The sequence below is a fragment of the Balearica regulorum genome, chromosome 20 (assembly GCF_011004875.1).
Source record: "Balearica regulorum gibbericeps isolate bBalReg1 chromosome 20, bBalReg1.pri, whole genome shotgun sequence".
Lineage (NCBI taxonomy): Eukaryota > Metazoa > Chordata > Aves > Gruiformes > Gruidae > Balearica > Balearica regulorum.
The window spans coordinates 4,787,501-4,809,957 of NC_046203.1; the positions used below are offsets into that span (position 1 = coordinate 4,787,501).

Here is a 22,457-nt window from a genome sequence, read left to right on the forward strand (position 1 = left end):
GGGTGGCTACAGTATTCCTGCCTTGGCGTTGCGAGGTACCAGAGCCACCGCGCACACGCGGAACGCCCCTTGGCAGCAACGCCGCACATCCACGGCCATCCCCCGCTGCACCCATGCACAGCGGATCCTTTGAGTGACTGTTCCCACCGCACAATTCTCAAGTTTTCTGTCTGTGCTTCCGGTTACTTAAATAAGCGTTCAGCCACCATCACGAGGTGCTGCCTTATCTCATTGTAAATGGCTTTTCCGGATGAAATAACAAAACACATTCTGAAGTACTTTAAATGAAGCAACAGTCAAGCTTAATATCTTTTCATCACTCTATGGAAACCCAAGGACCGTTGGACTCTGACCTCCAGTGCAGTATTTAACTGGCGCCTCTGTGCAGGGCTTCTCTCTACCCAGCAGAACCCACCAAATCTGCAGGGGCAGAGGAGACGGTTAACGACTGATTGGGCATCAAACTCGTTACAGCTTCGACACAGCAAAGAACACTGCCCCAGCGCAGTGCGGCTCTGCCAATGCGTTGGCTCTTGGTACAACTACAGCAGGAGGTTTCTCAGCATAAATACTGCATTTTTACAAACATTATGTTAATGTGCATGTTATAGAACTGAAATGATGATGTTATAAAGATCTTTATTTCAACTATTCTAGTAGAGCGCAGGTAGTATGTAAACCACTAAAATTGGCAGAATAAGCAAATGCTTTTAAAAAAAAACAACTATGCAAACTTATTTAGGATTCAGATGAGGATCATTCTACTCAGCTTAGGGGCAAAACATTTAAATAAAAAAAAAAGCATTTTTTCACACTGAGGTTTAAATCCTCAATTAATTATTTTAGACATTTTCCGTATTAATTAAAGCAGTATTGCTTCTTTCTTAAGTTCTTTATCTACTTTCTTTGAGTAAAGCTATTTAATACTGGAGATTGTGGAAAACATTTGTTCATGATTACCCAGACATACAGTCAAACAAGACTGAAACAAGAGCAGCATGCAAAAATGTATTTAAGGACTATCATCCCAAAATGCTGCTAAAAGCTATTAACCAGTACGTGTTAATTGCCACAGCATTCATATTAATTTTCACTTCAGGCCCGACATTGTGGAATATTTCCCTTGATACATTTTAAACAAAGTTTAATTTAAGGAACTGCTTCTATCAACACTTATGAAAATTAACAGCCAAGCAATTAGCACTCATGAATTATCCCTTCCCCCATGCTTTCTACAGCATCCTTTTTAAAACAGTTGCTACAAGAGCAATTGTTGGGTTTTAACCCATTATCAAAATTAGCCACAAGAAACCCTGCAACACTATATGAAGTTGCCATTCCTCACAACAGCATTTTTAGCATCTGTCCAGCCAAACATCACGTTGATCTATTTTTCTTTAACTTCTCTCCAGTAGCCAAGTAAACCCACAAAACCCCTAAACGGTCAGAAAAGCTAAACTTCTCTAAATCTTCATTTTCAACTAGTAGTCATGAAAATAGAAATAAAAATATCTTGAGAAAACTCAAGTCCGCATGCAGGAAAGGTTTTTAGCCTTGTAACTCAAGTTTATTCTAGAACCGAATGATCCCTTCCTTACATTTTCGTTGTGGTCTTCCAACTTTCTTCCATGACTATTTTGCATATCTCTAGCATCTCTTTTTGACTGTCCTGTAACACTTCTGTTTGCTCACGTTCTTCTGGGGACGTAGGAGCAGCCATTTGGTGGCTGGCATGTCAAAAACTGAATTGACAAGACACTTCAGTCATTAAAATTTCTTAAAGGTAGCAGAGACTCGGAAGAAAAATGGATGTGAACTGGTGTGGTCCACAATAAACATATTGTTGCTTCTCTCTTGAGAGTGATGTGCATGACTCCATCTGCAAAAACTGGCTTCAAAGATGATTTCAAGGGGAACTGTAAGCAGAGACCTTAGGAGTTACTCATTCAGTACGGCTACAAAGTTGAATGTTTGGTTCTAGCATGATTTTCCTCTAGTCCAATAACTAAATACATCTTGGTAACATTTTTCTTACTAGTGGGAATGGTCAGGCAGTTGAATACCTTTGATACTAATACTGTACTAAATGAGTATCCTTTAAGATTAATATCTCAGAGAAAACTCACCACCATGCAAGTTACACTTGTGATTTGGAAAGAAATATTCTGAACTTCTATAGAACTAAAAAGATAGCACATGCTTTTAAAACAATTAATGGAAGCAGGTAGGTAACGGGTCGGTAAAGTGAATCTTGTGAATCTCACAGTTGTGTCACTGAAACGAGCCATTACAACACTCGTGTTTCTTTTGTGGTACCTGGCTGTGGCTTTCAAATCTGTCCTATGGTCAGGTTGATTTTCCCAACTTTATCAAAAGTTGGCAAGTTGGAACAATAAGCCATCAAAATTTGATTATTCAAATTCTATAAACAGAAGTTTATATACCTGAAGTTACCTATAAAATGGATGATAATTTAATTTGCATGCAGATAAAGGAAATAAATTTTGCCACTGCTTTCTTAAGCCTTCAAGTAATTTTCTATACAAATGACAACTGAAGTAATTATAAATAACTAAAGGCTTCTTTTCACACAGTACTCTTAGCAAGAGTTTTCAAGCTTTATTAACCAAGACGTATAACCCACGTGATTTACAAACCATGCAAACAGATGCAGAGGTTAGGTTTACTTTAACTATTTTAAGGAAAAACTTGAAGATACAGTCAAGAGTAGTTACTGTGTGTACGCCTTTTGTTAAGGGCTTAAGTTTTACAAGGTACTTGTACAGGTCTATCCTGTGTAGTTGTGGGGCAAGAACCACCTGAATTCTTGAGCTGATTAGAATGCTTCCATTGTAGTTGCATTTCACAAGCCATATTCTCTACTATTTTGATAATTAACTGATCAGAACAAGAAGAAATTAGTGTGCTTTAAAATTTTATTATTTCATAAAATTGCAGAAGTGGTTATGAAAAAGACACTAAATCTGGCAGAAAACACCTGCAAGACATAAGCATTTTAATAAATTTGCTTGGTTGATATTATGGCATGCAATGTTTTCTTATTTTTAACTGATTAGTTTAAAACAATACATCAAATGGAGGGAGGGAGTGGGAAGGACTCTGAAGAGAATGGTTTTATTTGATTTCAGGTCGGTTACGGAACTGAATTAGTGGTAAGGTAAAATGATTCAGAAAGCTGTTCAGATGAGTACACACACGAACAAAGAGCTTCCAAATAGCAAGTCAAGCTCTCCTGGTGCTTTGCCACTGAACCACAAAATGTGCGTTATTCAACAAGCTGAAAACCTGCGTTCCAAAACTCAAATATATATATATATATATACACACACACACATATGTAAACCAAAGGCCTAGTTATAATCTTAAAGATTTCAGAGCCACTGGGATCCCTTGAGTAAATACATAATTAAGTAGGGTTTTTTTAAGACATGTTTAATTAGGCCCCCAGCCCCTCCTCATCCCCCCTGCCTCTCCCCAATTATGTACCATTTCCCCAAGAGATACACGGCTATGTTAATTATGTAAATAAGTCATGCGCTATTCCCTGAAAGAATTGTGTTTATGTGAAAAATACTGCCCATCTATTATCAATAAAAATAAATATGAGAGCTACAATATTTCATTAAAAATAATTTTAAAAAGCTAGATGGTTTTCTATTTTACATTAATGTCTGAAGATACAACAAACTGAAATAAAATAACACACTACTGAACTGTAATGGTTCTTCTAGATCTCAGATGGTCAAGGAGGTATTTAAAAACAGACAGTGCATATGGAAGCATAGAAAATAAATTTTATCAGCCTACTATTGACAAACTTACCAGAGTAATAAAAAAATGCTGTTAAAATTAATATATAGATTGTACTCTAATAAAATGCCAATTCAGTTATTCTGGAGAGTTAAAAAGGTATTTTGACTTCTAGATCACAACTGAGTTGATCCGTCTTGTACCCTACAAATCACAATTGAGTAACACTGAGGTATTTCATTAATATCTCAAACTATTCTGTATAGTACAATTTCTTTCTAATGGACCAAACACCTGCTGAACGTATCGGACTTTTAAATATAAAAAAAATAAGATGTTCATTACAGTCAACTGTAATTCCTATTAATACAGTAAAAAAGTAGTTTGGATTATCAAAGTGGGAAGGAATAATGCTTAAATTCCTCAAGTTTCTGAGAAAAATTCTAGCAGGTAGCCCAAATCATGGTCAAGTACTAAAGCAACAAGACTGGGATACCACTGAATTGCAATAATTCTCTTAATAAGAGGTATTTTATTTTTACATCCTCTGTGCGTGACTGTTGGAAGTACATTTAAATGTTTGCCAAACTGAGATTTCATGACATAAGAACAGCAAACTTGGAGATTAGAAGAAGGGCATCTTGGTGTTGTCAGCATCAAAGTGCTTCTATCCTCTATTACTGAGGCCAGAAATTTTGAAAAACTGAGTTAGCACTAATTACTACATACTAGTGAGTATAAAATAACGATAGAGGCAATATTTGCTATGTGGACTTCACAGTTTAGAAGTTACCATTTCACAAATGTTATGAATACTTCCAGATATGCTAGTGGAATTACATATTTGACTTTCCACTTTAAGACTACTTAACAGAATATGAAATTCTTCCATCACAATGGTAATGAAGCTCAAACTTCATACTCCCACAGGAGACTCTACAAACAAATCCAGCAGAAAACAGATCTGTGCAGTATTTGTAATTATTTTGGAACAATATGACACTGATCCATCACATCAATGTTTATATTTCAGTTTCTAGAGTTTATGACAGAGAAAAACAATTGACAATGCAAAGTAACTAAGCTACATACAAGGAAAGAGAGTTATCCACAATTCTGAGTAATATCAAATGCAAGCTCTTGAAATTAATGCAGTCAAGGAATGAATTTGACCTACCAGGTTTGTCGTGAACCTCCTCCACACATTACATTTATTACACAAATGAGTACTTGCGCAGAACTACACTGTTTAGTCCTTTTTTCCCCCCAGATACTGACCTACTGATGCTTCAGTTTTCCATCCTCAAAACTGACAGGGGCTTTTCCCACTCTCATTGGAGCATTTTGAGGATAAAGACAACACAAATCATGGAATATTCAGCAAGTGCTCTGATGTGGCTAGACAGAATAGATTTTTTAAAATGCCAAATAACCAATCATTTATACAAAGGGTCTCACCATCAACCCTGCAGAGAGATGTCCTAGGACTCTGCCACATTAAACATTTACCTAACTAATCTGCTGGAGAAGAAAACAGCAAGATAAGGTATGGCTAGTGGTAAGGCATAATTTTGTAATGAAAACGGGAGAAACTGTTCTACCAAACCTGGAACTATTATTTTTAAGACTAAGAGAAGCATGTTTCTAGGTAATCACTTTAAAATAACTGATGGCGTACCATAAAGTCTAGTTAAAGCTTGAACAAGTAAATAAATACGCACGAGAACTGCCTAAGGCCTATTATCTTCAGGTCAGGGACTACCTGGATGTGAGAGAAAAACACCAGCTCCACTTACCTTGCCATCAAATTTGGAGTACTCGTTGAAGGGGTTATTCAGCTGCAGCGGACACTGTTCAAGTCGCACAGACAGTATTGACTGCTTCCCAGAACATGGAGATTTTACTCTGAAATTCTTTTTTTCAAATAGTGAGCTCAGCTCCTCTGCTGTAGATCAGAAAAGAGATTAGAGTAGTTGTAGTATGAGATGTACAGAGGCTACTGTTTACCACAGAAAGGTAACATTATAAGAGGGAGAACAAAATCAAATACATAAACCAACAAATGTTTTAGCAGGGCAGAATCTACCGCTGCTCTTTCGTAGCCCAAAGATATGAAACCATAAGAAGGTTGAATGATGTTACAGTTTAGGCTGCGGAAAAGATAAATTTTTGCCATACAGAGAACGGAACTGATCACTACAAGATCCACCTGAGTCAAGAGGAAAATCAAGATTCAAAGAGAGTTACGCATTCCTGCTCTTTCTGCTTGCCTACCCTTTTCTAAACAGTAAATGCTGTTTATGCATTGCTGTTTATGCTTCTGCTATGCAAAAGAACTGGTGACACATCTACAATATGCCATGCAGAAGCATTTCAAACTGAGCTTGTAACACATGATATTATGCTGGTTTACAGGACAACATTATGCTAACCCATTACTACATGATAATATCGCTATGCTGTCAGCAGTAGGCTTGGGACTACATCTGATCCAAAAGAATCATTTCTTCAGATTTACTTCTCATGATAGACTGGATATGGTCTCCTCTCAAAAAAATGTCAAATTTGAAAACAGCATTCCAGATAAACAGTCTGGACAATAAAAAAAAAAAAAAGCTTTCTGAAAACAAAGGTGGTAAGAGTTAGTGAGTTCTTTGGGTGGTCTGTGAAGGCGCATAAAAGCCTCCGACAAGCAGCTCTTTCTATAGGAAGAGACTACATAGCTGAATTTCCAGCAACAATTTAACTCAAAATTTAAAGGCATACTTAAAAAAAAATTTAAAAATTAGGGCTTCTTATGTTAGAAGGACACTACAAAATCAGGACAGAGCCTGGGGTGTTTTAGCATATTTGTACCAATGGGTCTCATCTGCAAGAAACTGTGACTGAATCTGGACAAGTTTTTCCACATCTGCTCTAGGAACGAAGTACTCCGAACTCCATCAATCACAACCTGAGAGCCAGCGCCAGCTCTCCCAGACCGGCTCTGCTCTGCGTTCGTACCTTTGGATTCTCTCACATCTCCAAGATTTACATGTTGCTTCTCCATGGAAATGAAACTGCCTCCAAGGCAGAAGGACTTGGGGCTCGATCTGCAGGGAGTTGGTTAATTTCTTAAAGTGCGAAATTAAAACTTGTCAAATTACAACTAGTCAAAAGCTCAGTTTATTTTTATCAGCAGATTGCCTGAAAATTCAGACAGTTGGCAAAAGTGCTAAATACTGGCACTACAAGGTACCCAACAGTCTTGTGAGAGGCTGCGATTAACCAAAAAAGCTTGATTAAATCCTTTTTAAATGTGGCAACTTAAAATCCACTAGGTATTCTGTTCTTCAAGCTTACCTCTGTTTAAAAAAACAACCAAAAACTCAATTGCAATCATGCTGGAGTATTACCCTTAACTGGTGTTTCTTGGGCATTTGGAAAGTACTGTGTACCTTGGAATTCAATATAATGGTTTTATTGCTCCAAGTGAAAAAGCAAGCCCTTTATCTTCAAGTTTTGTCTCTAGGGAAATGTTAAGATGATTTGTTTATCGTTTCCTTTGTTGGGATGTGCAAAAAGAGGATCTCAAGAATTCTTCTGCATTCATTAGTGTGACATCTGCTTTGCTTTGAGTTTTGTATAGCTTTTACTGAAGTCAAATATCTCACATGACTGAAGAGTTTAAATAATAGTAAAATCTGTAAGATTGTAAATTCAGCTGGCTGAGATACAGTTTTCTTTTCACAGAAAACTTTCTAATTTCAAAAAATTCAACTCATTTAGGAAGAGGAACCCAAAATCTTCTAAAGATTTGTGCAAAAAGCATTTTGTCAAATAATTCCCGATAGACTCAGGCTGTGAGAGTTCCAATTAAAAACACTGAAAAAAAATTTTCAAATTTCAGGAAAAAAATGCTCATATTTTTACATTAAACTTTACATTAAAAGTTTAATGTAATTAAGCTTTAATTGCATTTTTTTAATTCTTAAGTAAAAATAAGTTTTGCCATTAGTCTATATTAGATGTATTTTTCACCTTTTGGAGTTCTGTTAGCTACATAAACTATTCTATATGGGCTGAATGCAAGGCTTTTGAAAGATTCCCTTGAGATATTGTTAATATACATTTTATATGCTCTGAAATGAATGAATGTAAGATGTAAACACAATGCTTTATTTCTTGCTTTCATCTAAAAATACCTACTATTTTATAAAAAAGAGTAATCTGTAGTATGTCTATCCATATTTGGTTTAGAGGACCCACAGACTGCTCTGCTAACATACCTTGATCTCCACACTGCATGAACCCAAAATGTTCTTTTAATTTTACTGAGAGAGAGCTGATGCAGCGAAAGGTGATGTGAACTGGTGGCACAGCAGAACAAAAACCCCAGACCTCTATCCACTGTGTTACACTTTACTCCCAGTCAGTCAACCACCCCTGCAGTACCTTTGTACTTGTTAATCCCCTAACCAACTCCAAACGCATGGAGATTTTCTTTTCAAGTCCACACACTGCTACCACCTTACCTTTCAAACTCATTCCTGACAATGCAAACAGCTTGTCTCTTGACAGCGGGCAAAGAGATGATGAGTAGAAAATATTATTCTTCTTTTTCTCATTACTATACACAAAATTACTTGTCTCTCGCTTCCCTTTATCCTGGTTAGTGTACTTTTATTTCTGTACATAGTAATTAAGAATGGGAATCACAAAAAACACTCAATTGCCAGCTGCCTCAAGTGACGACTACGTATCTGCCTGCAGGCCGGCGGAAAGGCTTACAAGGGTTTCTCTCTCCAGTAAGGCAGTGATCTCTGGAGGTGGTGTCAGACTCTCTAACAAAACAACTTTCCAGCATCCTCTCAGTTTGCATGGTGTCAGCCACAGGCTGGACTTTGTCTGAAGCCCAGATAAACACAGTCAGAAGATGGCAGCCAACCCCCCCCGACCCCCATCTGGGAACAGCTATTGCTGTTGTTACTGCTTTCATACAGATTTTCCAACAAGGCTAAACTCAAGGAAAGAACAGACAAAGCCTCACATGCACACCTGACAAAGAGGAAGATACAGCGGATACCCTTGAGGGCTCCTCTTTGTCCTGGCCTCTTCCTCCTGTGCTGTTCTTCATGCAAATAAGTGAGCAACATACAGAATCTCAGTGACTAAGCAGAGAAGGAAAATCAGCTCTACCAATAAAAAGATACTGAGTGCCTGGAGTTTTTATGTAACTTCCTTATTTTCTACTTAAATTTGTTCTGCAGCAGGGAGGGACTGATCTCTGCCGGCAGCCCCAGCACATTCTTGCAGAGGGGCACACCTCCAGTACTGCTGGTTGACAGATTATGTCTATCTTCAGGGCAGCACGTAAAAGGACGAAATGTCATGGTGGAGCCCGCATGAATAACAACCCACAAACAGCACAGACCCAGCAGGAAACTGGAGTCTGAGTACAATTCAGTGTAAAGAAATATCAAGCAGTATACAGTTAGGGATAAAGGAGAAAGAGAATTGCATCATCATCGGTCAAATGCTATAAAATACTGAGCAAAGAGAGTTGGAGGTTATGGTAGATTAAACTTTAAAACCTACAACTCTGTTTACAGAAGTAGAAAGGCAAAAACATTTTAGAATGCATTAATCGAGGTATCAAACATAGCTGAACACTGTACTAAGGATTAGTGCAACCGTGTTGCTCATGTGAGCAGCTTTGTGCACTCCTCTACAAAAAAGAGATATTATAGAGCTGGAGAAGGTTCTGCAAGTGACAGCCAGGAAGATACAAGGATTTAGGCAAAAAAAAAGGAGATTACACAAGGACCTCATTAAGATATACACAAATTTTAAAAGAAGCAGGCATGACAGATCATACAAAGGTTTGAATGTGTGTCAAATACAACAGGAATAGATACTAGCATGAGCTATGAGAGAATTGAGACAGATTTTTCATTTCATATATTACAATTTAAACTATGTAGAACATCCAGTCAGAAATACTTAATTATATAATTAGAAAAGAAAAGAAAAGAAAAGAAAAGAAAAGAAAAGAAAAGAAAAGAAAAGAAAAGAAAAGAAAAGAAAAGAAAAGCATATTTTTTGAGAAATCAGTGATACTAGTTTTTCCAAGGAAAGGCTAGATAAGCTAAGGCAGCATTTGTTATGCTTTCATTTAAGTAGATCATATATACACATTATTTCTTAAGATTTTCCTCTTATCTAGAAAAGTAACCATAAAAATATTCTATAGAAGTAACCTCTCTGAAATTCTTCATCACATCCGGTACACTAAACGCCACTGGAAATAGCCGGAAAGCCATAACTTACATGGCGATAGCGGTCCTGCACTTTGAATGCAGACACTCGCCGATCGCCCGCCCGTGAGCAGAGCCACGTCCTGTTCCTTACACACCTGGCACTAACACCAAGAGCTTCACTAGCGCCATTCCCTGCTCACGGAGACAATAGAAGCCTTAGACAATAATGATGCTACAAGATGACAGACTACACAAACACTGTATTGATACCTTATGTTGCAAAAAATAAAGCAGCCACTCCAATTAGTTCAGACCCACAAACTAGGTTGTAAACATTTTTTCTTTACTTTGCCTTTATTAACAATTTGGAACACCCTAGTCATAGCTGAAACCAACCGAGATGCCCGTGGCACACCGCCCCCCAGCAATAAACTATGGGAAACGGGGAATTGGGGAATGGGAGGCAAATACAATCACTGGTATTTCCTCTAGGCTTTGAAAGCCTAAGTGAAAATTACAAACTGAAAATGTAACATGAAAAGCAGAAATGAAAACAGTAGGAAAATAGAAGATCTTTTCTTTTTACCTGAGTAAGAAGTATTTCTGTCTTTCCACTGAACATTTTTGCATTTTATTTGATTTTGTCTCTCTTTCCGCAGACGTTCTAGTCTCTGAGCTTGAAAAGAAATATTATAACTATAAGTTTGTCAATGAAAGTTTACTATAAACAAAGACATAATTAACTACCTTTATATGAATAAAGATGTTTTATACTGCATATGTAGGGGAAAAAGTCATAAAATTTTAAAGGTGGCACCCCTGAAAAGCAAATACCAACAAAAACATGAAAATGTTCTTGATTTATAATTGAAATTAGAGGATATAAAACATTAATAGAGATCATAAAGATAGTATTAACATGGAAGAGAATAATAAAATGTGAAAACTTCTGTGATTAATATGACATTTCATTATATAAATCATTAATAACGGTCTTAAAGGAATTTTAATGCACAAATGAACTGAAGTGAATATTACATTACAGGAATAAAATTACTGTTATGAATTACTCTACCCGTTTCAAAAATTAAAGATAAATGAACTCAGACTAGACTATTAAAGTTTTAAATATAAAATCCTTTATCTAAAAATCATGAAAATTATAAAATGTCAAAGCTATATAAATTAGCATAGCTTTTTCTTCAGTGTGCTGAAACAGTTTATAGGTAGTAAAATAAATGATTTGTATCTTCACAACATTAGTCAAATCCTAAAATGAATATAATATTTCTTTACGTATATTTTGACTCCATCTTCAAAATACGGTTTGAAAAAAAGCCTCAAATAGTTTCAATATCAAGGAACTTCCAGGCCACGGTACCAGAAGAATACCTTACATTATCTCTTTGTTAACAGTAAGATCTCTCTCAGGGAACGGTCACCTCAACCTGGTGGAAGCCACCCAAGACAATGACCACAAGAAATAACTGATGGAAGGAAGCGTTCACTCAAAATAAGAAAGCAGATTAGACTGGAAGGTAGGACTAACAACGTTGATCACTGAAGGAAACAATTTGCTGGATGTATTAGCAATTTTGATGTATTGAGATCATTCATTAACTAAAATGGGTTTGTAGAAGAGATTCTAAAATGCTAAATTACTCTGACAATTTTCAGATGCAAGTTGAGTTCCCTGAGCCATTTCACCAATTAAAAAAAGGTTAACAAATATTTTCTATCCCTCCTATTATTATTCTTTTACATTTAGTCCTTGAACTGAATTGTGGATGCAGAAGTGAATTTTTCTGCCCCCATCAAACCTCACAGTTGGGGAACTCATGAAAAAAATAATACTTTGAGGCTTCACAGCTGTAACAAGTAGTTTAAGCTACAAACACAACCAGGGACTTTGATGCCTATTTCCCACTTAAGCCAGCATGAAGTTAGTGTCTAAATACCTCTATGTATATTACTCTTCATGAAATAAAAGAAGATGTATTCCTGCTTAGAAGCTTAAATTAGGTGAAACACTACTGTAGCATAGATATTTTATTCTGAAATAAAAAACTTTTTTCCCCAATTACTGTCCAGACTGTAGCTCAAAATTACCTTCCAAACCCCTTTCTTCCCAATGGGCCATCACAAAGTATCGGTTAGAGTCATATGTAAACAATAGATAAAAGAAAAAATGTAGCATAGAAATAAGAACAATGCATGTTTTCATTCTGTTTGATATTTTCACCCCTTCTCAAAATAAATGCACGAAAGTGCAGTCACCATCTTCACTAACTCCATCCTGTTCTTCTATCTACAGTTGACCACAAATGATCATTTACTGTGGGACCATATTATAGCAACTCCAAATTCGAGGGAATTATCAGTACCTATTAGAAGTCTGAATTATTTAAAGTTCATTCCCACAAGCAGTGTGTTAGTTTGAAAGCTTTCTGTGTGAAAAATGTCACTGACCAAATGTACTTCTCGTTTCATTCACTATTAGCAACTAGATGAGCCTTTGTTTCTAGTCATGAGGGTGCGCAGAATTTGCTGCTGTCCCATATACCCAACACCCTGCATAGACCTGTCTCCACTTTAGTTTATTTTAACCCTCTGCATATGGCAGAGGCGGCAGTGAGAGGACAGAGCCCAGAGCCAAAGACCACCCATGACCCATCTAGCTCCTGCAGAAAAGGAGGAAGAAGTCAGTGGCAGACACCCCTGCGTTCTCCCCGACCATGATGCGCAACACCCTAACATTCTCACCCACTGCACATCCCTTTCGAGAATAAGGGGATAACTTTGATATTACAATACACATAAAATTCATCTCCACATTTGCATACCCACATGAGAACCACCTAAGAACCAACACTTCTGTAGTCTCCACAGAGATGTGTTGAGCCTTCTACCGCAACACGTTATTTTTACAATTTATGAAAAAGATACTATGCTGGTAAGGTACTTTACAATAAAACAGCATTGCAAAAAGATAATAAAAAGTTATACTCCATCCAAAAACAATGGTTAATGCAGCATAAGCAGAAATAATTTTATTTAGCAGGGTTTAAAACCAAGGAGAAGAAAGAAGAGCTTACACGTTAAAAAAGTCTGCCAGTATTACCTGCTGATACACAAAATTACATTATCTTCTCTTTCCAAACCTAAGAATCATTACCTGCTTTTCAAAGAACAAATGCTCCTGTTCTTGCTAAATCTACTAAAATAGTTATGGATTAAGTAAAAAAGAAATGTCCTTAAGTTTGCCCATTTTAGGAGAAAAAAAATTGCAGATTACACTGTACTTAGGAGATGTGTGAACACTTTGTCCTATGTCCGTATGTATCTGTTTTCTTCCATCGAGAACTTAGGTAAGTACCTGTGTAATGCAAAAAAAGCATTTATGCTAAAACCAGTTAACTTTCTATTTAATTTGTTGCTCTTCCTGTATTTTTTAAAAGGGTTCAGTACTGAGCAACTTGCATTCTTTGTAGGCTTTCTTCCACCCCGCTCTGTTTCAAATCATAGCCTGATCACCTCAATAGTTGTACTGGGGTCCTGGTGATACCAGCACACACGATGGAACATAAAAGACACGCCAGATGAAAAGAGACAAAAACCTGGCTCCCCAATGGACCGAGTGCCCAACCATTACTCTAGAATATGCCAGCAGTTGGAAACTGAAATGGTTTCAATCCATAACTTAGATGGAGATTATTCTATCAGTCTCCTCCCTCGGTGAAAGATCCCTTCAGAATTATCTTTTGGAGCAATTTTCTAAGCCTTTAAACTTTGCCTCTCCTTCCTCATAAACTACGCTATCAACTGAACTAAACAAGCCCTCAAGCACAGTGCTAGGCAGCCTGGCACACGAACCTCTTCACCGTGCCTCACAGTCAGCTGCAGCGATGCATTTAGCCGATTTCCAAATCTAACTCTCTGTTACAAGAGATCAGTGCCCTGTCTTTTCTGTAACTTTTGACAACTTATTTCTTGTCAAAAATACCTTTATTTCTAAAAGGTATTTTGAGATATTCAATACCATACAACATTTTACTTGTTAGGTAGAGCACAGATGTTTTTTCTGAGCTCTAGGTGGTGTTATAATACCTTCAGAAATCATTTGAAAAAATACATACTGTAATACAGAAAAGAGATCAGTATTGACTGCTCCACACCAACCTTTTCGTATATGTTTTATATTGCAGAATTTTTGTTCATAGCATTCGTCAGGTGTAAGGCTGAATATCCCTCATATGAAACAAAAAACGGGACAGCTTTCTTCCAGTCAAGACAAACTGAGCATATTTTGAAAAGGTGAACACCCTTAAATGTCCTAATGTGGTAACTTCAATCCTAGCTCAAGGGGTTTTTTCAGAAATAAAACTTCAGAAGACAAAATACAGACAAATCATTCCCTTCGTTGGCTCACATCAAACTTCATTCCTCTCTTTTATAACAAATAGATTTGATGCCTCACTAGGTAGATTTTTCTCAGAAAATAACTATCCTGTTCAAAAGTTAACACCCCTCCAGACATTAACAATAGAAATATCAAAGACTGTTCATGTACTTTGGATTTAGACTTGATGTCTTTAGAATTTAATTTTTTTTTATATATAAAACTGACTACCTCAATGTTCCTCTGTACATGAATAAGTAAAACAGCAATTAAAACTCAGCTGACAGCACACTACAGTAACTGAATCATTACATGTCCTTTTATAAAAGGGTCTCGACATTACAAAAGGAAAAGTTTGACAGGTACCCAGCTAGTCATGCTCTGATTTGTCCATGCAAGCCAGACTAATAGAAACTGAATTTAAAAGGCTAATGTTATCTTTGCTGCAAATATCACTTACCTGTGTTTGATCGTCTTCTGATTCCAAAGTCCCAGCTTGAGGTAATATCGACTGATTGGGAATATATATAGCCCTGAGTCTCACCGTTGCTTCCCTGTGTTTCTGAACCACTGTCCCCATATGCTGACGAGGGATTAAACTTCTCCAGGTCGACATCGTGATCTATCAGGACCATTTCACACATCCCTGTGTCATCACTGGTCACGTGTGACTGCCGAATATGAGCAAGTATAATTGTTGGGTTGTCCAGGAAAGCCATTCTGTCCACAAGTCCGCCACTTCACTATACTATCTTTTCTCCATCTTGTTCCATGGACGCATGTACCTAGAAACATAATGTACACAGCATTTCAGGGAAAAAAAAAAACCAAACAACAAACAAACCCAAACCCTGATTAAAGGAGGTTTATATTAGGGACGCACAAAACCTAACTGACTCAGTTTTGTACCGTGAATTATTTTAATTCTGCTCCAGTTCACTTAAGTTATACTGAGATCCACTTAAAGAATGGTGGTTTTCAAGGGCAGCTTGAAACCTGAATCCCAAGACAACAGAACAAAGCAGACACCTCTAGACAGGTCCCATTACTCTACAACAAATGGCTGCTATAAGGCAAAACATTCTAAGTACTACATACAGAAGGACAGAGAAAAAATACACAAAAGAAACATCTATTCAAATTAATAAGTTTACAAAACCAAATAGCATTCTGAATTTCTTTTCACCCATCATAACAGTGCGTTACTGTCTTTTTTCTGCCTCTACATACCAACTCTTTGATTATAGACCCTCTTCAGGATTTGTCTTTCAAGCAAAAACTTTAAAAGTGAAGAGATGAGTATCTCAGGGCAGAATATTGAACATCTGCTGCTGCATGGTGCTATAGGGCAACCGTTGTAATACAGAACAAGTTCTACGGTAGTACACCACATGCCTGAATTCTTAAGCACTTTAACAACACTAATTGCCACTTACCTAAAATATTTCATTCAGATTACTCAAGTGGCCTTACAAAACTAGGTAGCAGGTAAAAAAAAAAACCAAACCGAAACCCAACCACAAAACCCAAACCACACTTAAACTTTTCTCCCATTTTACTGTAGCTGTGGATTTATAGTTACGTTAATCTAATTCAAGTCTGGGTTGTCACTGAAAGGGGCAGCTCCATGCTCCTGCCTGGCCCTGCTCAGACATTTCCACGCTGCCCAAAGGCTGGCATTACCACTGGTGTAGCTGTGAGGCGAGCTGGGTCAAAAAAATCCCCTGCTGAAAACAACCTGAAAAGAACACATTACTAACTTTCAGGCTGATCAGTCCACCAGCAAACAGCTGCCAGAGCACCAGTACCAACATAACACGGGCAGCAGGAATGGCAAAGACGGAGCAGAGCCGAGGTTCCCGCTCCGCAGCGGTGCTCACGCTGCACAAAGTGACTGTGGAACCTCAGCCTGAGGAAGAGGGAGGTCGGGGGGTTAAATCTGAGCTCACAGAGAGATGCAAAACTAGATGCAAATTCCAGAAGTTCAGAACCCCCACGGCTTTTCTAATCATTTGCATATCTGAGAAAAACCAACATTTTTGTAGCAGCTATAGAACTAAATGCGTTAATTTAGTATTTTGAACATAGAAACAACAACAACAACAACAACCCTATTGTTGCTGTTTGCAAAACTTCTGTCAGCAAGAAGAAAATACCAAATGAAAAGAAACAATTTTAAATCACACCAATTCGTATCCCATGAAAACCTGGTAAAGGCAGCTGGCCTTTTCCTGGCAGGTTTTAACAGAAGAACGTGAACGAAAGCATCAGACAGGCTTGTTCCAGCACCAGCAAACACATTTCATCATTTCCCCTGTACACTGCCAAGGCAAAAGGTGTATTAATATACAGAGCCCCACAAAGCAGCTTCTGCATTTAAATAGTTGGAAACAAAAGTAATACTTCATTTGGACACTCATCTGATCGTGACAAAAGGAAAATTTTGGAGGTGTATTGTAAATTGTTTGCAATTTACACCCTACTGGTATCCTTCCTACCACCAAACATCAGCATCTGCTAATTAGAACGTTCAATAAAGAGAGATTTACATCCTTCATAATTCTAGGCTTTTTTTGCTTCCTTGGCCACAAATCCTGCCTTTTTATTTTTTTTTTCCTGAGAGACTGTGTCCTTTCTGCTTTAGAAAAATACAGACAAATTCAAAAGTATTATATTAAACAACAGACCCAGCAGCAAGAAGGAATTAAACAAAAGAACGGTAGAGAAATAAAGCTGACATGCTGCTTGTTATTAATACACTACTCCTACCATACATTTTAATAAATTCTGCTATTAGCTAAACACGCTCCATCAGTATCCTTGGAGATATTCAAAGCCCAATGGGATAAGGCCCTCAGCAACCCGCTCTGGCTGGCCTGGCTTGGAGCTGGGAGGCTGGGCAGGATCTCCAGAGGTCCCTGCCAACCTCGGCAAGGCTGGGACTCTGGGTTCTAATTTTTATCTTCTGACTATTTCCATTACAGAAAGTAGGCCTGCTCTCCCCGAAGGATTTCTCACTGTCCTCAAAGCGAGAGGCCATAAGGTAAATATCCTTCCATAAGGCAACTGCCTCCTGGCTGTGATTTACCTGTTAAAGCCGCAGCAGCGCGAGTGGTACTGTGAGACTTGGAGAACACAGACACAACTAAGTACACTGTACAGATATTTTAAGACGTGCACTGAGAATGTTCTTTAAATTTAATTATTTACACACTGCCTATTAGAAAAGGCCATGCTTACCTGCAAGCAGTAAGAACTTGTTTAAATAAGCAACCGCCTTAGGCTTCTAAAAGGTCTGCAAACTCCCAATCAAAAATTACTGCTGCCCCATCAATGTGTCATATAAATGTTGGCATGTTAATTGTGTATTTATAAGATTGTTAATGGTTAGTTAATTTACCTCCCACACTATTATTGTACTTGAAATGATTTAATGTCTGCTAAGGGAGTTAACAACATGTAACAGCAGATGCGAGAATTTTACCTTTATACTCTGCACCCCGACTTCATGCCGTTAACAGTCCGTGTGCTAAATTACCCAAGCTTCTTTACAATTTTACATACGCAATCACTTTTCCCATAAACACGAACAGTGAAAAATTGCCAGAAATTCTATTTCAAACTCTAAAGTTTATATTAAACACATTTTTCCTTCCTCCTCCTCAGAATTTTCAAAAGAATACATTAAAGCTAATTTCTGAATAAATGAATGGTAACTGGAAATTCTATGAGCAGTTAACACTTCTCAAAAAAAAAAAAAATCAGAAAAAAGTTCAAACCCCAAAATTCAGTTCAGGTTTTTGTGCTGTATTTTAATAGTTGCTACCTACACAATTCTGACTGTTCCTCCTTTGGACAAAGGCAAAGCACAGTTAGATGGCACAGCCCTGGTTTGAGGAACGATGGCCTCCAACAAAGCAAAAGAATTCAGAGAAGCGAAGTTCAACTTTGCAAACCTTTACATGAATACCTGTAAGCCTCAGTTTCAGCAAAATTACAGATATAGGATCAATTTCAAGATCTACTGAGCTTTGCTGGTGTACTGCCTCTTCTGCATCCTGTACACCCACACATGATTAGCACGTCCACATGTAGTTGCTGAATTTTATGGAATTTAGGGACTTTCTGAGCATCAGCAATTTATACATTCTTCAATCATAAACAAAAAATAGATGTTCTTTTAATACTTGCACTATATGAATATTATTCTACTATTAAATAAAATACTTTGCAGACAGCTGCCAAGCATACTCTGTGTGAACCCTAAAAATGAGAAGAGCAATGTGAAACCTACATAACCTTAAGAGTATTTATGTATGACAGGATATACAGGTTGGTGTTACAATGATATACTACTTTTCAGCAAACACCTTCCATGATTCATCACATAGATGGACAGAGCTGAATCAGCTCTTCACTTTCTTCTTCATCTTTACTATTCACCTCTCACTTTCTGCCTATTTAATCAGTGCCCTGGATACGAATGCCCCTCACCTCCTCCATGGCCTCATCACCGTATTACGGAAGCGCCCCAAAGACCGCGGGGAGCACAGCCTCCAATTAGTCTTGTGCTGTTCCAGAACATCCTCAAAGATGTAAAATTGCACCATCATGAGGCTGAATGACTCGCCAGGTTTCACGGGAACTTCATAGTGAAATCAGACAGCTGGATCTCAGTCTAGTATTTTTATCAGAATTATTCCTCTTCCAGTAACCCACTGCTATATTTATGGCATCTATAGACTTTCACAGCAAGCGAAGCAAGGCTGCTATGCAGATCAACCTCATTCATAATACGGCAGACGATAAGTAATGCGAACCTTCTAACAAATTATTCAGCTCCCAGTAGGTGACACAAAAGTCTTGAAAAGAGGATATGTAGTTATACCGGCTATACCTTAAACACACAGATGAATGCCTCTGAATTTAGGGAGGCAACTTCATCATCACAACATATTAAGTGTCCTTGTGACCCTCCCGCTTACTTGATATACTGTATTTATTTAAATAAAAGGAAGATTTTCTCAATTTCCTCTTTCCCCACCAAACCCCCCCCCATATATATCCCAAAACCCAGTTTGATTCATATTTGCATGTTAGCCTACATCAAGTGCCAATGAGATATCAAAGCGAGCGTGAGATAAGGGGAAAGGACAAGCTAAACACACACCTCATGATTGCCATCCTTCCCGTCCATCCTATCAACCCACCACGGATCAGCGCAGACAACAGCGGACACAGCTGGAAGTGTTGTTTTGCTGCTCCAGTGCTGGACCACACTGACCTGTGGGACTGCAACCATGTGTCTACCTGTTCCTACCGCTGCTTTCAGAGGAAAACTTTTGACCTTGAGCATGAAAAATGCTGAGCACAGGTTACCTTACTTTTGGGAAAATAGTTATTTTTAATTTAATTTTCTGGTTTGTTTTAAATATATATACCCGGTTGAATTTGACAAAATCTCTCCGTTACTGTGCAGCAAGAGGTGGCTCGTGAATACACAACGCAGAGGCAGCAACGGCCAAGGCTCCTGCGGCAGGGCAGGACCCCCAAGTCAGTCTGCCTTCCGCGGCTCCCAGCCTCCGCTCTGCCTTCCGACCTGCTGGCTCCTTACACATTTTCTGGCAGGACTACGGGCTTCGCCTGGTAAAGTGAAACCAAGGACAACAGGCACGTTGCTGGTGCACCGCACCCGTCCCTGTGGGGAGCCAGGTTAAACACCTACGGCTCCACCAAACCCAACCGGGTTTCCACTGGCTCATCTTCGACTTAAGGACATTATTCCTAAAACTGCAAGCTACCACCGCCTGTTCATGACGTGCTACAACTGGTCAGAGTGCAAGAAATATTTTCCTCACAGAAAATTTTGGTATTTATGCCTTTCATGCTTCAAAATATATCATGTATAGCACACAGGGAAATTTGCTCATAGGCCTCTAAATAAGCTAGAATGAATTGATAAAAATTGGAGAAGACTGTAAGCAACTAAAAAACTAAAAACGTTCTGCTACAGGAAAGAGCTACAGCTTTTGGATTTTACCAATTTTAATGGAATAATTTTAAGAATCCTTCAGTTCAAATGGCTAAAAGCAGCTGTAAATTCTCCACAAAGCTCTTGAGCCCATTCCTGCAAGGTTATTTTGCTCTCTAAGTTATAAAAGTAAGAAGTGAGAGGCAGGAAAAAAAAATTTCCTCTCTCCTTAAGGAAGTAATAAACAATTAAAGCCCTATCCAAGGTAAACAAAAATATTCCAAAGATGCAACTTCTGGAAGGTACATCCTGGATCTGAAACAATTAGTAGTAATCTCATCAAAATACAGCAGGCTGGAAGAATTATATAACATTACAGGTCATCTTATCGCTCAAGGGCTTCCATAGTCACTGGACTTAAACACCTCTCTGATCATAGCTCTTTAAAGTGATCTTAAAAACTAATGAAAAAAAATGGGCAGATTAGAATAAAAAAATGATTTCTCTCCCCTCCACGTTAGAGAAGCTGGAATAGGACGGTGCGAACATACTTCAAAATTTATGATTCAGGTTATATGAAATAATTTCACAGTTAACTTCTGTCTGCAATTGCAAAAGAAATGGTTCTGGTTATCTGCATTTGCAGCAGTACAAATAATCAAAACCCTTCAATGCCAGACAGACTCCTGTGCATGCAGGATAAAGGAAAGTGAACCGCAATATATGAAAATTCAAGTTTGAGTTTCAACAAAAGCTCGAGTGCATTTAAGAATGAATACTTATCTAGAGAAGCTGTCGCTCATGCTTTGGGTCCTATCATTAAAAAGGAAATAATCATTTAAAGTCATTTAAAGAGGTACTCTTTCACAAGTGAAACTGGAATTTGAAAGTTATGATGAGAAAACACTACATTACACACAACCTCCAAGAAATTATTTGTTAGTTTTCAAACTTGGAAATCAATCTGGCATTAGCTGTGTATTTCTGTATTTATGAACCGCTTGGAATTTGGCTACATTTTTGTTGTCATACTAATCAGGATGCAAATTATACCAACTTGAATATTTTAATTATTGAGCTCTAGGGAAGGAGAATACTGGAGTATGTATGGAAACTGTATGCTCTCCTCTATTTGTTTCCCGATCTTGTCAAATCTTCATTTAACTGTAAGCAAGCTGATTCTCAGCTAACCCGAGCTATCTTGCATCAAGATTTTAAGCAAATAAATAAGTATAAAAAACCGCAGAGATTATAAATTAGGGCACACAAATCTGTATCTAGACTCATGCCTGCAAAGAGCATTCTATCAATATAGTGAAATGCTAATCTCCTAATTAACAACCTAATTAGGTAATTATGGCTTTGCAGAGGGATGCCTAAATGAAATATGACAACATGGTCACCTCTTTATATGGCACCTGTGGGCCTTTTCAGCTGTCACTGCAAAGAGTGCAATATCAATTTGAACAGATGACAAAGTGTTGTCATTTTTCATTCTGATATTGTACTGAGTGGTTTGGATAGAAGCAGTTTAGAAAAGCGGCATCTTGCCTGCCTTTTGCCTAATCTAAATAGGTGCAAACACTCTGCTTAATTTTTAATGTCTGTGATTATGCTTATTTTTTCATACTGGCTAGCAAGCATTACCTAACACACATGTTACCTTTGCGATGGCATATTGTGATGACCCACCAGACCGGAATCCCTGTTACCTAATTTCCCAGCATGTGTTCATGAGAATTTACTATCCAGAAAAAATAGGAATATTTGAGTTTGTTTTTAAGGCTTAACTGCTGATTTTAAAACAACAAAACAAAACCAGAGTACCTTTTAAATAGCACATTACAATTTCCGTTTTATTTTTACTCCTGATGAATGGTCTTTTCCAGAAATGGGCAACAGCAGTCAGTGGCCGTGAGCGGTGAAGCTGATGGTACATTTGCTTGCACAGAAAGCTGGAAAGGAATACTTTCAAGGGTGGCACTGTGCTTTTACATGGAACTGTGATTTTTCACTCATATGCCTAAAATGCTTTAAAGACAATTTGCTAAGCTTTAACATTCCTAAGATGAACAAA

The 22,457-nt window shown here is 37.8% G+C and overlaps 1 protein-coding gene across 2 annotated transcripts in view; it reads right to left on the reverse strand.

Moving 5' to 3' along the window:
• Window positions 1-22,457, reverse strand: part of MAPKAP1 (MAPK associated protein 1) — a 105,473-nt gene that overhangs the window by 79,908 nt on the left and 3,108 nt on the right. For both annotated transcript variants that reach the window (XM_075771960.1, XM_075771957.1), the window contains exons 2-4: window positions 14,870-15,194; window positions 10,597-10,686; window positions 5,568-5,716 (exon numbers count right to left, since the gene is read on the reverse strand). In XM_075771960.1, coding sequence (XP_075628075.1) covers window positions 5,568-5,716; window positions 10,597-10,686; window positions 14,870-15,128 — 498 coding nt within the window. In that variant the 5' untranslated portion in view covers window positions 15,129-15,194. The remainder of the gene's footprint in view (window positions 1-5,567; window positions 5,717-10,596; window positions 10,687-14,869; window positions 15,195-22,457) is intronic.